Raw genomic sequence first — 18819 nt, forward strand, 5'->3', positions numbered from 1 at the left:
TCGAAAGGCTCAGAATTGGATGTGAGCCATTACTACTATTCTTAATTACTAAACTATTAACCCCCTGGTCCTGTAATGTCAAGTCAAAGCTTTGAATATTCACAGGTACTTATTTCTGAAGCTTGAAGTCCCCCACAATGGTATTCGGGACAGCCTTAGGAATATACTACAGAGAACAGACAGGAATAGGAAAATCAAATGTCTGGAGCAGAAGCTTATTCCTACAAACGGATCGTCATCCGTTGTTTGGAAATATTTTGGATTTAGGGCAAGAACAATTCATATGCAAGTGCATGAAACTTCTGACTGTGCTGCATAGCAACACAGCTAAGCTGAAAAAACAGCACAATCTGCAAATCCATGAATGCATGATGGCCAAGAAGAACGGCGATGCTAACATTACCTCGCCGAATTCACGTCTATGTCCAGCGGTAATCAGACTTCCACAACAGCAACGCTGTACATCATTCAGCTCCCAAAGACAAACTGGACACAAAAAAACAGTTGCATTTGGCCAAAGATACAGTATGTGCTCAATAACCACTGTTTTCTTTGGTTGCATTCTGTGGTGGCACTTATTTTTAGTCAGGACAAAATGTTATTTATATTTTGCTTCCAGGAGCTGTTTTGTGAAAAAGGACTAGTCTTATTTTGATGCAGAGATTTGTTATTTAGCAGGAATGTAGCACAACAGGTGTTTATTTAGTTGAAGAAGTGCAATGAAAATATTTTGTCCCTTAAAAAATGTGAATAATCATGAAAATAATTGTGATCTCAATATTGATTATAGTAATCATGATTATCATTTTGGCCATAATCATGCAGACCTGATATATAGACAGTTTTCTGTTAACTACATTTGTTATAGTGTGACAATGAGTGATGTTTGCTGTATTATACATTTTTAAATCCTTTGGGGCATTGTTGAAATGGGGCATCACTGTAGCTAAATCAAAACATGACAGAAACCAAAGAGACGGAGGCTTGCTGGCAGAAACAACAGAAGACACAGAAGAAAATAGCAGCTGGAGGGATGCATTTTATTTAAGGCAACAAAGAAAACTGTCATCGTCCTGATTACTGTGCCTCTAAACACCCTGCGGTTGTGAATGTGAAATTCAGAGCTTCCCTCTGCATCATTTTTCAGAATCACTGGCCGTCACATGTCAGTGTGGGCCACAGCCGAAACAAGAGTGTGACACTGAAACAGAGGTTGACTTTATAAAAGGGGGGCTGGAGGTCAGCACGTTGGCTTAGTGGATATAGATTTGCCATCAGCTTCACTCGCCCAGGTTCAATTTATAACTCAGTGTCAGGGGAAAGGTCGTAGGGCTGAAATACTGACACAAACATACGCCCAGTCATATGAAGCCTGTCTGCTTCTACTTTTATTTTCATGCTCCACTCCATGCTCCAGTAAAAATAAGAGTAAATATTCCAGCTATGATCTTCTGTTTCCAGCTGCTTTCACTAGATGCAAAGTTAACTTTTTCAAGTGACAAATTAAAAAAACAACACGAAAACGTATTTATTGTAGTTTGAGGCATCATGCACCTCATTCACTTTTTCAAATTCAGTCACACGCTTTGAAAGTATAAGCGTTGCAGTTGTGACTGACAGGCTGCTTTCATTATTGTTAATCTGACATTTCTTTAAATTTGCTGGACAGTACGCTACATTACTGCTGAGCTGTAGGGGAAGAAGTCAAGTGTGGCGGTCACACTTTTGAGTCGTACCTAGCAGTAAGGCGATGGATTAGAGGAGGAATTTAGAGTGGCTGTGACAGACAGAATCACCTGAGCCTCACCTGGGCCAAACACCACAAAACTCTTTGCCAAAAGACAGCAGGAAAGTAAACTGTCTGCCACTCAGACAAAACAGTCATTTAATTTCTTTCTGATATTTAAAATACTGGCTGCTCTGGTCTGCCCAAGCTTAAACATTGAAATATTTAATGGAAAATTACTTTATTCCTTTAATCATTATCATTTGTATTTTATTTATAATGTTACAGATTACTAGATAGATAGATTACATTTAAAATCACACTTTTTCTTCTGTCAGTGCATAATGCAGCTGCCCTCGCAAAGGGTCTCATTCATGAGACGTGAGCAGAACGGATTTGTGTGTAGTGTTTGCAGAAGGAAATTTATGTGTATTTTGGCATTCATCAATATGTTAGTAGCTCTGTTCTTTTCATAGAAAAAAAATCTACACTTGCCTCTTGTGTAAATGAAGAATTCAGATAAATATTGCTTATAATTATAACAAATCACAATTTTTACTTTAATTATGCTCTGTTATGTTCACAATATGCAGATGCCTTTGAAACACGAAAGTTAAACATGACTAGCGCGCTGTCAGTCTTATTGGCATTCATGAACATACACACGTGCCTACAGTCAAATCCGAGTTTTCCGCAGCATTCATGAATCTGGTGCAGGTTTTTAGTAACAAGGTGATTGCGCTTAACGTTTTTTCCCCAGGATGGCAAAGGGATGACCAGCCCTATTCCCTCTTCGTGTCTTCATTTTTTTGGATTTATTAGGGTTAGGCAAGAGGACGGGGTTAGTTAGGGTAAGAATGGCAGGGTAGGACAGTCAGAGGCAGAGTGGGGCGGGTCACGCCTTTGCCATCCTAGGAAAGATAAAAACTTGTGTACTGTTGCATTGAGTATGAATTCAGTTCAGTGCTTTGTCATAACATTTCACCTTGAACTTTGAGCCTCTTGTAGAAAATCTACTCTTTTTTTTTACATCTTGTCTTAAAAAACTATAAAATGAATCAAGTCTTTGTCTCCTGTTGCAGTCTGTAGCATGAAATTTGAATGAAAAAGTAAGAGTATGCTGTTTGGAACACAGCAGATCTTAACGTTATCACTAAACGTTACCTCTGAGAAACAACAAAATCTTTTGGAATTTGCACAAATGAATACATTTCGCTTCTTGCGGCAATAATATATTAATGTATTAATTAAACGCAAGGGTTGAAAAAAGGTAGGACTTACTTAGACTTGGATATGCTGTCATCTGTCCAGCTTCTGTCACCTGTCGGTGAGCTGTCATCCATCTGTTGCTCAGTCGATGTGACGTATCTTCTGCTGCACAGAAATCAAGACCAGACATATTAGGGGACATAAACAGAAGAAAACACATTTTTGAGTGAAGGGGGACTCTCTATTTCCAATACTTGCTGCAAAGTTTTCATCATGAAATCCAGGAAGCGTTGCTTGTAAGAAACCTCCAGTGTAATTTAAAAAATATGTTGATGTCAATCCAGAAAATGAAGCTTTCTCTTTTTGGCATTCACTTTTTGAAGTTTTATGTTGTGTCCCTGCTCCGTTATACCCCAGTTGCCTTTTCTGTCCCTCCATGATTCTCAGATCAGTGATGAACTGGCTCTGTCAGCTGATTATTTTGACTGTCAGGACAAAAACTATCCACCCTGGTGATTAACAGCGCGCTTCGGCTTGTTCATTTGATTGACAGGCATCACCCAGGAGATGATCAACGAGACACGAGCGTCGACAGAGAGGAAGATGCTGGGAGATGTTCAGGAACTGATGAGACAGGGAGAGGAGGTCAACCAACAGGACTCTCAGGGAGCTACGTTGGTGAGACTGTGCTTTGTTTGTTTTCTCTAAAAAAAAAAAAAACATTTTTAAAACCAGCTGACTAAAGAGTTTTTAAATATCAAGTTTATTGTCATTTTTGCTATAAAAAATATAGCTGAATCAAAATGTCACTTCTCTCAGGGCCAGGATAGAAAGAAACTGTTAAAACATCAGACAAAATATACTGCAATAGAAGTTAGAACAGGGAACGTGCAAACAACAGGGAAAAAAAAAAGTTTTATATACATTCATAATTGTGGCGTTCAAATCTGCACCACCAGCAGGCTGTATTGACACCAGACAGGGTGCATCATCCATAGATTCATGCAGTTTATGTGCACTGACACTATTGTTTATGTTGCCACAGAAACTGGGACTTATTAGAGCAACCAATATTTGCATATGAATGATTTGGCAATGAGACAGGACAAGATCCTAAAGTTGTTTGGAACATATAGATGTGTAGACATCATTGATCATTAACTCGCTGCCATAAAAAAATACGAGACTAAACACTACAAAGTTATAAATTAGGCAAAGTTACTCCTTCATAAGTGCCTCCAAGCCAGCAGACTCTGAGGAGTTCAAGCTGTTGTGGGTGTTTACTGTCAAGAAAAGGGCTGCAGAAACACACTCTTATCAAACTATCGAAGATCACAGGTCTACACTGAGAGGAAAAAAGAAAGGGTGAGTAAATATTCCGAGAACCATCTTTATCGTAGCTTCACCTTTTAATGATTATGCGCTCTGCAACACTGGCTCATGAGGCTGTAAAACGTTTAAAGTTAATCAGGCGTTTAGAGACTCATTATAATCTTCTTAAAGACGAATCAGCTGTGTGATTTCAAAATGCTCTGCAGATAAAAAAGGGTGATCTGTCTGTGAGCACTGAGTTTACCTGCAGTCATAATTTAAAAGCAATGTAGTGGTGCATATGCATGAATTAGGAAGAACATTAATACATCATGAGAAGTGACTGAGAATCCTAAAAGCAGAATTTCACCCCTGAATATAGAAACGGATGCAAGATCAGATCACAAATTTACTTAAAGCCCCCCTTCTGTGTATTGTCTGATTAGACATACTCTTCTCAAAATATTTTTTGACAAATAACTAAATTGTGCTCAAAGTTAGAAAAGAAGGTTGTTGCTAAAATGAGAAGACGACAGATGACTCGAGTAAAACCTTCAGGTCTTACATCACCCTTCAAGCTTACACAGGTGCACTGTCATGCTTCTTAGATGTATTTACATACATTTTTACATAACGGATACGGACTGTTTGCAGAGCAGATATGTTACAAAATATATCTTTTTACTGGCTACACCTGCAATCCACGTGCAGTTTAAGGCTCTGTGTGTGTGTGTGTGTGTGTGTGTGTGTGTGTGTGTGTGTGTGTGTGTGTGTGTGTGTGTGTGTGTGTGTGTGCACGCGTGCGTGCGTGTGTGTGTGTGAAACAAGATGGTTAGCCGTCGTTTTGGAATTGCATCAGTTTCTTTAGGTTTAGACCCAGCACAGCACTGTGAAACTTAAAAGGTTTTTATATCGAGTTTGTATCATACAAATAAGTGAAGATCTACAATGTGGGGTATTTCATCATAGGTGTGCTATGCAGCATTTAAAAAAACAAAAAAAAAAACAATGTATAGACTCATAAAGAGGTCATTTCTATCAGTCGTCTCTTCTGACCCACTAGAAGTTCGTGGTGGTGTATTCATCTGCAAGTTAGCAGCATGCATCCAAAAGGAAGCTTCAAAAGTCTAGACACAGCACCTGGAAAGCACAAGTATAGCGAGGCGAAACGCCAAGTGGACAGAGCTTGTACTAAAATGAAAATGAATCTGGGGTTGGTCTCCACTTTCATTGGCAATTGTGTCTACGAATTTAATAATTCTACAATTCTAAATTCTACAATTTCATTTAGCAGACGCTTTTATCCAAAGCGACGTACAACACAAGCAAGAATTTAGACTTAAGGGAAAAACCCTTAGTAAGTGCAAAAAGTGTTTCAGGTGTGATTGGTCACAGGTATTGCTGTCTAGTGGCATTTTTTTTTTTTTTTAGAAACCAAAGTAATAACCAGTAGTGATCTCAGCATCTGAGATTCAACAATCTCAGTATCACTACTTACGATGACAATCAACATACAACATCACACAACTTTGTCAGTGCTAGATAATAAAAAATGCATTTCAAGAAAAGATGAAAACTTCAAACCAGATGATTCATGAACAAATATAGCATCGGCAAAGACAAAAATCAAAGACTGTAAAGATGTATATTATTGAGCAATAACAAAAGCCTAGCTGAGGTGCAGTGAAACACATTTAGACAAAATAAAATCATCGTAGACATAGCTGCTGTAGATTTGTATTATTAAGACAATAAAACAGTCCTGAGACACAACGTGGACTGTAGGTTGTGCACACCATCGGTTAAGACACACAGCTGTTCATTTATCTGCATGATTCACTCTTCTGTGCCTCGGGACCCAAAAATTAATGTGTAAATCTTTTCTACTGAGAAGAGAGCTCATGTCCTGTGTGGATAAGTCATTCGTTTTGGTATTACTGTTGAAAGTGAACCCACTGTGGTCACTGTGTTTGTTTCGTTAAGAAGTTCAGTGCACTTATGCATTAAAAAGTCAAGTAGGTCACAAAAATTTGGATAATTTCCTGAGTAGAGCGTAGAATGTCACATGCCTTAATGAAGTCTTTATTATGTATCAGGGATTTATCTGTGCCGGAGAAACAACGTGACAGATCACCGGATGAAAATAACCAGGGGACATTACATGGTAGTAGCCCAAATTATCCCTGTTAAGCTTTAAAGTCTAACCACAGATTGTGTGAGCTGCTCGTCCCCTTGCTTTCTGCGTCCTGTTAATCTTCATTCGAGCACAATGAAACAAACTAGAGCATGCCTTATTAAAATCTCTGGCAAAGAAGAGACCTGGAACTGGTAGGAAGTTATGTAAGGTTAATCTTTTGTTTTCCACTGAAATACATTTTGTCCTTGTTTTGATGCGCAGGAACAGTGAGTTTCTTCTCTTGTGGTGGAAATGGTTTGATCAGACAGAGAGAGAGAGAACATTTATTCAACAATTCATGATGTTCTGTCAGTTTAACAAATGATAAATGACTTCAAGAGGGAGAGAAGAAGCTCAGCCTATAGTATGTTTGTGTGACTCACTGCAACAAAAGACAGAAACATTGTGCTAAGTAAATATTCAATTTATATTAAAACTGTAAGAACTTAAACAGCTTGCATTTTGCTCTATAATATGAATAAATATTATATATTTAAAAAAAATATTGGCAACATTTTTCATATGTAACAGAATAATATTCAAACTGACATTAATTGGACAAGTTTAGTGTTGTACACTCAAAGCCATTTCAAAGTGCTTGACATGATTCAAGAAATTAGATAGCAGCATCTAACACTTAAAATACACATTAAAAAGATTTTTAAAAAAATAAATAAGTTTGAAAACAGACTAAATATAATTTTTTTTTAAATTAATACAAATTTCTTGGTTGGAGTCACAGTTGTGTCTGTGATTATTAGGGATGTGCACAGTAGTCACATCTACGTGTAGAAAATCTTTGATTTTATATGTTTTGTGATATTATGAGTATTGATACCATATTTTATGTGATATATTTGGATTTATTACCTCTTTTTCCTACTGCAAATTAAGGAAAAAATTGTCAACATTTGTTTTTATCTGGTAAGATTATACGTCTGTACCTCTCACTTTTATTGCAGGAACAGTTATTTGGTGTACTGAAAAAGAAACCATTCTTACTATCTAGTAGGCTACCAAAAGTTTACTTTGTTTTTGCCATACTGGAAATTTATACATTAAAACAACTGTTGCACTGTTATGCGATAATTTCTGCACTTTATCAAGTTTCCCCCACATCACAACCATGGCAAATCTGACCTATTTCGACCAAATTGAAGTCACATAATTAATGTGCCGTTGTATAGGTAAAGGAGTTCAGTTACTATTTTTAATTTCCTTTACGGATTCCAATATCTGAGCCTGTGTTTTGGTTTATCCTGAGGATTAAATTGACATTATTGCATAAAACTGAATAAATAAATAAAACAAAAAAACAAAAAAACAAAAAAAAAAAAAAACAAAGCTGTATACCACCTGCCCTGTGTTGATTTGAAATCATTACTATATCTGATGTATGACGTAGCTCTGGTTAAACTCTTTTTTTAAACATGCACAAAAGTACAGAGATTGTATACCCTAAAAACTACCCAATTGTGAACATTTTGCTAACAGCTAACCATACCCCATTTAACAGAAATCATTTTTTCTTTGCCTCTCTTAAACAGTTGTTGCCACAGTGTGACATGCTTTGTAGCCCGCTGTTTTAGAGCCGTGGGCATTTCCTGCCGTATTGGAAGAAATCGTCATTTTGGGCTGATGTCATTTTAAAGCCCTTATCTGCTGATACCAATAACATGCCGATATTATCATGCATCCCTACTGATTATTTATAGGAAAGTACAATAATTCATCCATCCTCTAAACCCTCTTTTGTTCAGTCACAGAGGGCTGCAGTCGGCCCAGCATGCATTTGTGTTGGACTAGACCCTGAACAGGTCATCAGTCCCTCGCAGGCTAACACACACAGACAGACACAAACACCCTCACACCTACCGGCAGTTTCAAATTTCCAGTTCACCCAACCTGTATTTCTTTAGGCTGTTGGCCAAAAACTAGTTGAGACACAGAGAGCTTTTCTCAGCATCCTTTGGGCAAGAGGCAGGGTGCACCGCTGACAGGTTGTCATTGATATTGTGTGAGGAATCTGAAATGCTCATTACAAACACAAGGACAGTTTGCAGATATTATGAAACTTGTGATTTCTTGACATTTGTGATAGCCACACTCGAAGGTGGAGAAAAAAGCCAGTTTACATTAGAGGGGGGAGACATGATATTGTTTAAAAAAGAGGATAATGGAGCACATTTTCAGATGCTCTCTCCAGGATAAAGATCCACTTAAACATGTCAGGTACTCAAAGATCAAGGAGCCATCGACAATTACTGGTGTGCTATAAAGCCTGAATCGAGCCTTCGCATTCTGCTTTTCAAATATTTTTGGATGTTTTGCTGTAGATGCATTTACTGTGGGTTGTAGACACTGAACTTACACAGACAAAGCTGCTTTTAAAAGATTTGTAGTGCGTTCGAATTGCTACAATTCTTGAGTGATTTTTCTCGGTACACTTATTGCTCTCCGGGAGAAAGAGAAAGAAAATCTCAGTACTAAAAACGCCTGTGATTACCTCATATACGTTTGTTTTGTATCCATGAATTCATTTGTTTTCCATTTGAGTCTCTGTTTTTTTCACGGCCCCTTTAATTGCTACCTCATTTGATTTATTTCATTGAGTTGTCACAAAATATCAGGTGCATGTGTGTGAACCCCTGCAGTGCACAAGGCTGTGAGTCTCCTCCGCCAGTTATAATAAATCCTTATTTCCGCATGAAGATCAATAATGCTGGATTTCATGGTTTGTGCCTCTCTCTCTCTTCAGTTTAAGCTCATGTCTTCACCAGTTGACCAAGATGTGTTTCTTCTCACTAGTCAGACTTTGAGCGGGGTCTAGGTTTATTGCTATAGCAACCAAATAACCTTGAACGAGTCATCAGGTTTCATTTCTGATACAGATGAAATGAAGGCTGCCATTGGCTTCATATTATGTGTGTGAAGGTTTCTCAGACAGATTCAGAAAAGCAGAGAAAGTTACCACAAAAACAACACTAATTTATAATTTTAATTTTAACCCCTTAACATGCTGTAGCTCAAATGTCTAAACACCTAAAAGAAGTCCGAGCATTCAAGAAACACACTTTTTAAGTTAAGCTTGTAAAGTTTTCTCATTTAGTTTCCCCTTAAAGTAGCTTGCAACAACAACGTTGCATGCAACAACAGTGAATATATTGATGTATTAATTGATTGGGTACAGCAAAACTATATCAAAACATCCGTTTACAACATCTCACATATCAGTTTAATCTAAGTCTCACTGATCAAGTCGTGTGCTCAGTACTTCAGAAACACGTGCATTTTTGCTTGTCTGGCTTTGAGGGTTAAGTTTCACTTTTAGCTCAGTTTTAAATAGTGAAGTTTTAATGAAGATGCTGAAGTCCTGAGCAGGCAGCTGGATAAATGAGACTAGGATTATACTGCAAGAGTTTTGTGAGAGTGTGTAAATGGATGTTTTGATATAGTTTTGCTGTTGTTAAACATGGTCCCTAATCAATCATTAAATCAATATGTTTGCTGTTTTTGGTGGAGGCATGCAAGAAAAAGAGTTTTCTGAAGTAATTCAAGGTAATGTAGCATGACTGATTAACAATGGTCATTTTGTGGGTTAAGTGTTCCTTTAACTTTTTTAAAATTGTCTTTTGCCGGTGTCTGTGACTGGATTGCATACAGAAACATTTTGTGTCACCTTCTGCAGCTCATCGTTGAATAAATGATGTGTTGAGCTGACAATTGGTTGGGTAATCACATAGTCGCTACAAGATTAATAAGCAGAAGTTAAATGATCGATTTTAATGGTTTTCTTTCCTATCAAGCGTTGCCAAAAATTCACTGGTTACAGCTTTTCAAATGTGAATTTAATGTCTTCTATGATTAATATTTTGGGGTTTTAGATTGCTGGTCAAGTCATTATTTCATCATTGGCTCCGGCAACGTAAGATGGGCTTTTTACTATTTTCTCAGAAATTTACTCCGACACATTTGATACTTTTGTAAAACCTTTGTGTTTCCAATCCAATTTTATATAAAGAACTGCGGGTTTGAATGATGTTTGGCTGTAAACCTCATCTTAATAATGGCTAAGATTTAAGATTAGATTTATGATTAAGATTAAAGTTAATATCCTGATCGAGTAGATTTGATGGTAGTAAAGCTGTGCAATGAGTCATACTTCTCAGCTCCTTGAATAATGGTGCATTCATACAAGTGAGTTTCTGACCCACAGAGACGGTCATTTCAGACTGGCGAGTTCAGTTGTTATGTCTAACATTTAATGGAGTTCAGTTTACAAACTGCAGAAGAGCTGGACCAAGCAGCTGTAACTTATGGCAAATCCTTTTTACAATGTTGTTGACCCAATGTGACAAAACATTAGTGATTTACGGCGCCCAGTGACAAGTGAAAATCTGATGTAGATTATTGCAGGTGCAGTGTGATGTCCTATATGGTCAGCAATTTTGAGTTAGTAGTTCATTATTCTTTGTCATCTAAATTGGGAGTTAAGTGTGAGATCCGTGCTGGATTATATGCACAGTGCATATCTAAAGCAAAACCTGTGCACTTGAATAATCGAATCATTGTTCCTGCTCTGCCCTTGCAGCTCCACATCGCAGCAGCAAATGGCTACGTGCAGGCTGCAGAGCTGCTGCTGGAGGGGGGAGCTCGCATGGACCTGAGAGATTCAGATGGATGGCAGCCTCTTCACGCTGCAGCCTGCTGGGGTCAGGTAAGGTAAACAAAACAGGAAACGGGAAACGAAGTGCGCACACAAAGGTTTCTGAAATCATTAAGGTAATTTGTCGTTGTTGTTTCAGATGCATGTGGCAGAGCTCCTGGTGTCTCATGGAGCCAGTCTCAATGCGAAGACCTTTCTAGATGAGACCCCCATCGGTATATTTACACCTCTACACTCTTATCAATACACCTGGTGGGGAGTTAAGAAACAAATGTCTTTCCTCAGCAGGGTCTCATTTTCAGCTTGTTCAGGCGATGCAAGTTTTATACCATTGGTTTGTTCTGTTTATATGCTGATTTAAATCTCGTTAAAGCAAATCCAAACCTTTTTTGTCACATCAGCTTTTACATTTTTGGCAGTCTTGATGGTCAATAAATTGTGAAATTGTTAAGTTTATAAGTCATGTACATGTTAACGGTTAATATGAGGAAATAGTAGCATCACTAAGGATATTAATTAACTATACAAATTAATTTTATGATCCTGGATTTGTTCTAAGAGAGCAGCAAATCCCAACAACCTGTTCTTCTTTTCCTGTTCTTCATCATTCTTATTTTAAGATCTGTGTGAGGATGAGGAGTTCAGAGCCATCCTGCTGGACCTGAAACACAAACATGACATTATCATGAAGTCACAGCTCAAACACAAGACCTCACTGTGCAGGCGAACGTCCAGCGCAGGCAGTCGTGGGTAAGTGCTGACATCTGCTGGTGTTACAACTGATACTGCAGATGGTATTTAACATTGTTTATTTACTTTTCTTCCACCCAAAGACAAGTTGAGACAAGTCAGACAAAAAGTCTGCATGCTGTACTGATAGCTACCACTACATGTAATTTAATAGAGCAATATATCAATCACAGAAATTCTTGTCAATAAAGGGAGCCAAGCAGTGTGCAGATTTTTTTTTCTGAATTCTGCCTGCTGTATAAATTTTAGAAATGTTTTTAGATGAGCAGATCAGCTTCCCTTAATCCTCAGTTGTACATTTTAAGACCTTATCTCAATTCCAGACCACAATTTTGAAATTGGAATAAGTTTTAATTTTGCTTCATGATTATTTGTACAACATGTATCTCTCCTGTACTATCTCCCTGGAAACTTGTGTGTGTATACAGAAAAGTGGTGCGGAGAGCCAGCCTGTCGGACAGACACAACCTGTGCCGTAAAGAGTACGAAACGGAGGCCATCGTGTGGAGGGGAGGGAGGGAGGAGGAGGAAAAGGAGAAAGAGTCTGATCAGGAAAATAACCATGTGAGTCATCGTGTTTTTAGTATTTTATTCTTGTTGCGAGTTCATAGCATTAAGTAAACCGATTTATTGTTATAGATTACATTTGTTACAGTTTTAAAAGTAGCATTTAAGAATGCGTCTGTTTTTTTAGTCAATTTTGTTTTTTTATGGTGTATTTCTTGTGGCAGATAAATACGACCTGACATGACTTGTGATATATTTAGCACAGTCAGCGAGGCGGTAATATAATCATCTCTCCCACACACCAGGAGTCTAAATGTCAGATTTCAGTGCAGGTGTGTCAGAGTTACGGAAGTTTCCTTCAAAACTCTCTTGATGATGAAACAGTCACACAGAAGGAAACCCACAACGGAGGAAACTGCAGGCAGACTCTACAGATAAGAATGCTACATTGTCACATAATATTTGGGTGCTACAGTTGCTTTTTGCAACGCTGGGAGTCTGGTCTAATTACCAGGAGTGTCACGATTCTCCAAATTCACATTTTGATTAGACGTACGATTTTAAGTTAATGATTTGATTCAGCTTTCGATTTCATTTTTTTCCAGCACTATAGGCTAGGATATTGTTAGACTACCAATCCTTTATTTTTAAAGATCAACAGATCATCGCTTCATTGTTTTATGCCCTGACAACTGTACAGTGTCAAATTCCTCTTTAAAAGATGGGTTACATGGTATCAGATGTGATACAGTTTAAAACATATTTTTGGAATGTGCAACACTAAGACCATATGGTCAAGTTTAAATTATTTATTGAAAATGTCATAACAATAACTTATTTCACCAGTCAATTGGGAACAAAGAACCACTGGATGGCAGAAGGAGACTTTACAACAGCAGCTTGAGTTTCCTCCTCACAAAAGGCTTTCACTTACCTAGCGTAGCCTACAAACTGCAGCTTTTCTGTCAACTACACGTTGTTTACATTAGGGATAGACTGAAAAAAAATGTGGGCAGATGTTTAAAACCAATATTTAAAATAACAAATTTGCTGATAACTGATACCTGTGTTTTTTTTGTTGTCATTCAGTACACATATATGCAACAACCTTTAATATAACTGTCTTTTAAAAAACAACTTCCAAGCCTTTTTACTATTTATAATACATACTGATTCCCTCCATAGTATCAAAGTTACTTTGTATTGATGTGAAAACATCACATTTCTCCTTCAAACAGCTGTGTTTAAGTTTCTCACCAAAAGCTAAGTTTGACTAAATTTGAACATGATAACTCGACAATATACCTTTGCACAATACTCATTGCTACTTAAAAGAACTTGAGCGCATCATAACGTAACTCAATGCAACCTCCCGTATCTGTTAGTTCTGGCCACTGGCTGCTAACAGCTAATGGGAACTAGCTCTCCTTCTGCTCAAGACAGCGATCTTGAGCCTGTGTTTGACTTTGATGACTGAAACTCAAAGCTCATGTCAATCTATTTAGGATCAAAATTGTGACAACCCAGTAATTATGCAATCACTGCAGGCACGTTTTCAACAGCTAAAATGAGAAACTTTAGAAAGATTATGTGAAACGGAATTATGTTGAATAAAATTGTTAAAAAATGCACCTAAAGAGTTCACTTAAACGAGCGGTTGATTCATGATGAAAGGTTTAACAATTTTAGAGGGCAGGCTTTTTATTTATAGGAGCAAGTAAATTGGCTTTAAAAATTTTTATTTGAGCTTGCTAGGATAGCTTGGGCACCAGATCAAAGATATTTGATCTCCCCCCTACAGAGATTCCCTGCATGAGGTTAATCATGTAAAAGAGAAGCCTTACAGAGGGATTGAAGTAATCTTTATTGATGTCCTGCAGGTCAAGCCAGTCGTAGCTGTGGAGCTGCCAGACAAGCCCAAGCTGCCCACCATCCTGAAAGATGGCAATAACAAACAAAACGGCCTCATCTCCACAACAGTGTCCACGCCCCAACAACCACCCTCCAACGGTAACACACCATTGTCTGATAAGAGTGGGATCATCACCACCCAGCCTCCCCAGGAGGAAGCTTGGCCGAGAGAGCGTGCTCAGACGCTGTCTGAGCTCAAAAAACAGAGGGCCGCTGCCAAATTGTTGAATCACCCCTTATTCAACGGTCACCTAGGCAACGGCTCCACAGACTCCTTCACTGATGCCAAAAACACCTCTGAGGATCCCCGCATGCCGCTGGTCTCCTCCAATGGGAACGCGGTTTACTACACGCCAGCCAGTGGCGACCCTCCCCTCCTCAAACTGAAGCAGCCAATAGAGGAAGAGCAGCCGAAGGTGCGAACCTGCTGCTGTGTGTCGTAGCACCTCGCACACAGGACTGTTGATGGAACAGGAAGTGTTTGCACAGAGAAGAGCGGAGCGTGCTGTAGGAGGAGAGGAGGAAGGAAGGAAGGAAGGGAGGAAGGAGGGAGGGAGTGTTCCTGTCATTTAACATCCTTTTCTTTCCCTCCTTTTAAGTTCTCCCAAAGGAGACTGCTGGCTTGAAGAAGGATAGGAAAATTGTACCTCCCTGCTATGTGAGTCCTGCTACAACAGGAGGCATCAACCCCAAACGCAGGCATGTTTCAAGTGTGAGCAGTGCCATTTTTTTCCTCCAGGCGTCACTTGGATTAAAATTCATTTGCAGAATGGAGTCACTCTACAAGACAAACTAAAAGAAAAAGTGCAAGAAGCTGTTACTCTGGTCCTGTGCACCTTTAAGAGTTGGATTTTTTTTCAAGCTTTTCACCTGGAAATGGTCATAAAAGGCAGGAACATAGAGAAGATCTCAAGGTACAAGGTGCATGTTCTGCCCTCAGAGATGAAGATGGATTTTTTTCGACCTTACATATGGATGGATATCATGTAATTAAACAACATTTTCTTCAGGATACACTGCTGACAAACCACATTGCTCTTCTTTCTTGTCAGAACGTCATCACAGAACATATTGCATTATATCATGTTGTACTACAACATATCAAAAACGTAGCAAAAAGAGATGCAGTCTCTTTTGTCCGTCACGTTCAAATGCTGCCTGCATAAGTAAAGGGAAGGAATGCCATAAACAGTGTTAAAATATTCAGGAAGTGTACTTCTACAGCGAGAGCTAACAGACAGGAGCGTAGTGCTGCACTAGTGTTTGAAACTGTCAGTATATTCTGTCAACTATACTTCACCTCACCGTCCTCTCATATCATACCTGAACTGACAGGTCATGCTCTGTTATGCATAACCCACTTTGTGCTCTCCCATTTAGATAATTTAAGCAAACATGGTTGGAAATAACTGTACATTTCTTTATTTATGAAATAATGTTGTGTAAAAAAAAAGAAGCATTTTATGGTTCCTAAAGTTAAGTGTATTTATTATTTGGATGGTGTGTGGAGAGAGTGAATGCAATGTAAGATGAGCTGGGGAGTCTTCCAGCAAAGCACCTTCTGACATGAAAAAAACGTTCAACTGATAAAATGAAGTAAGGCTTACTGTCTGCTATATGTACATGTTATTAAACTAACACAAACAAGCCATTCTGTCAGGATGGATTTAATATTGGTGTCACTAAAAATAACAGTGTTATTTGTTAACGTTTTTGTTTTTTCCTGGTTGCCATTGTGTGGCTGTATCCTCTCTCAGTCACTGTATTTGTTTCATTATGAAATGCTTGCTTCAGTTTCATAAAAGAAATAACATTAATTTGCATATGGATTTGGTTATGTAGCGAGCCCCAATGTTATGTCAAGTGTCCCTCAATACATCATGGCTACAATGTAAAATATAAAGAAGTACTATAAGTAGATCTTCTGCTTAACTAAAGGAATAGTTTAACATCTTGCGAAATATGCTTTCTTTCCAAAGGGTAGATGATAAGATCGATAGACCTCTTGTGTCTGTACATTGTGTATGTAGCTGGAGCCAGCAGCTGCTTAGCTTAGCTTAGCTTAGCTTAGCTTAGCTTAGCTTAGCTTAGCATAAGTACTGCAAAAAGGGGGAAAGGGGGAGAAGGTAGAATGGCTTTGTCCAAAACCAACAAAATCACTAAATGATATCTTGGCCCGGTGCTTAGGTTTAATACTTCCTAATTTGCAACCAGTCCGACACATAAGCAGATGCAAAACTACAACATTCATACCTTTTTTTCAGAGCACATGTTTTGGTCCATCATAGCAGGGAAAGCACAGGTCAAACTATTACCATATCAGGGACAGTTCAACTACCAAAATCAAAAAGTTTGATTACCAAAATCATATGTTTTCTCTCACCTGTAGTGCTGTTTATTATTCTAGATCATTTTGAGTAAGTTACTGTGATAGAAGATATTGGCTGTGAGCTTGTGGTGCTCAAAAAAAAAAGAGAATACATTTGAAAAACTCAACAGCAATGTCTCTTTCCAGAAATCATGACCTGGTTACTCAAGATAATCCAAGGCCTTGTTGTGAGCAGTTTTATGTAGGAGCTATTTTCCTAAATACACCCCCCGATCTCATTTCTGTGCACAAAGAAGCGTGCATCTACTGCTAGCTCACCTAGCACCACTGAGCCAGCTAACGTTACAGCTCAGCCGAGGAGAACGCCATTAATGTTTACATTTCGTGATGTTACGAACTGAGCTCATGACTCACCTAAATGTCATTCAGCCAGTATTATTAATGATTACATCTGTGCTTTTCCTGCTTTGTCATGTCAAAATGTCTGCTGTGATAAAGTAAGCTTTAGAGGTGCTGGAAAGTGGAGGTTTTTGTTTTTACTCGAAAGAGCGAGGCTAGGTGTTCCCACTTTTTGTGTAAAGATAAGCTAACTGGTTGCTGGCTCCAGTTTTGTATTTTCAGTTCAGTTAATACTTCTTATTTAACAAACATGACGGTGATACCAATCTCCAAATTTAAATCTCAACAGGAAAGCATATAAGTATATTTAACAACTCCATTTATCTTATAGCGGCTCCTCTAATTTCCTTGTGAGTGCCAAAGAGTCTTCCATGATTGAAATAACTTACGAGGACATTTGAAAAATTTGGGGAAGGCTTTCTTTGCTGTTTGTTTCTAATGACTATCACCTCTACACATGTGATTACCCACAATGCCACTACCACTCCATCCTCATCACACCAACTGTACAGTGTCAAATATTTGTACAGATGTGTTTGTAAATATGTTTGTATTAGTATTCCCTTATCTGTTCCCATGAACTGCATTTACATGTCTGTGTTGTTACTGTTGAGGAACATATAGGAACAAACAATTACCCACACTGATAAATAGTGGAAGCAGATATTTGATTGTGAAGGGGGAAACTGTAGGTGTATGTAGACCCCCTCAGTAGTCCAGCTGTGTAATATCTCTCTGGAAAGTCGAGTGCACCCAGGTGTCAACATCATACTCAGCATTTTCTCACTGCTGTCACGATGGCTGGTGTCAGCAATCCTTTTTTCTGTGTAATTTTCAGCAGCGGTCACTTCTTTTAGATGTTGCATTTTCATAGGAAGCGGTTTGTTTTTCAGCTCAACTTGAGGAAGTACAAATTACGTCAGAGTGAAACAGATTGCTATACCCCCTATTTGTGGTTCCTTTTTTTTTTCATGTCTGAGCTAGTGACATCATCTCACTATGATTCAGCAGACATTCACTAAAGTTACTCCAGTTCACATTTATCTGAGCTGCTGCAATCAATTCCATTTTAATGTCAATTCTGCTTCCTTATTCATTAAAATACAAATGACATTCAGTTGTAATTTTGAACCTCAACCTGGTCAGTATTAGCCAGAAAAGGACAGCCAGCTGTTAATAAGCACCCCGTGTTCTCATGGTATATATAGATCAAAGCTTGTGTTTGTCTGCAAGCCTTATTGTCTATGACAATAAGATTATGAAGACAAAAACTACTGATTTTGTAATTACTGGAATATATTGATGGTTGCATTAACATATTTTGAATAAATTGTATATTTTGAGAATTTTATATTGTCTCTTCGTAATCAGTGAAACTGCCCTGCCCTGCAGACCTAAACACAAGCAAAAATGCAATAACTGCTGGATAAAACAAGGCATTTGAAGAAATCACTATAGGAATTTCATACACCAAACTATGACATATCTAATCAAGACTATGTTTAACAACAGTGGCTGGAAACAGCACTGCACAAATGATAGAAAAGTTTATTTTCAGTGTTTTTTTTCAGTTTTGTTTTGTTTTTTTGCTGAATGATAAAGGTGGTCTAATTTTGGATTTATTCCTTAGGTGGTAAAAACAAGATTGGATTACTTTTTTTTTACATGTTGCTTCAGGTTCAGGTTATTATCTGTGATGACACCCAGGTTTTTGGTAACTGAAGTCATGTTAGGAGTGAGTGGGCCTACAAGTGGCTGAATTTGTTTTGCAGTGTGTTCAGGGCCAATGATTAGAATTTCTGTTTTGTCAGGGTTAAATTTTAGGAGATTTTGAG

The 18819-nt window shown here is 38.2% G+C and overlaps 1 protein-coding gene across 2 annotated transcripts in view; it reads left to right on the forward strand.

The window, feature by feature from the left end:
- ppp1r16b (protein phosphatase 1, regulatory subunit 16B) overlaps positions 1-18335 on the forward strand; it is a 122501-nt gene extending 104166 nt beyond the window's left edge. For both annotated transcript variants that reach the window (XM_042505641.2, XM_042505649.2), the window contains exons 6-11: positions 3489-3613; positions 11014-11139; positions 11228-11303; positions 11709-11838; positions 12267-12402; positions 14226-18335. In XM_042505641.2, the coding sequence (XP_042361575.1) occupies positions 3489-3613; positions 11014-11139; positions 11228-11303; positions 11709-11838; positions 12267-12402; positions 14226-14699 (1067 nt within the window). In that variant the 3' untranslated portion in view covers positions 14700-18335. The remainder of the gene's footprint in view (positions 1-3488; positions 3614-11013; positions 11140-11227; positions 11304-11708; positions 11839-12266; positions 12403-14225) is intronic.
- Positions 18336-18819: the final 484 nt, after the last annotated feature.

The sequence above is a fragment of the Plectropomus leopardus genome, chromosome 2 (genome assembly GCF_026936395.1).
Source record: "Plectropomus leopardus strain MGB_pleo_1.0 chromosome 2, ASM2693639v1, whole genome shotgun sequence".
Taxonomy (NCBI): Eukaryota; Metazoa; Chordata; class Actinopteri; order Perciformes; family Serranidae; genus Plectropomus; species Plectropomus leopardus.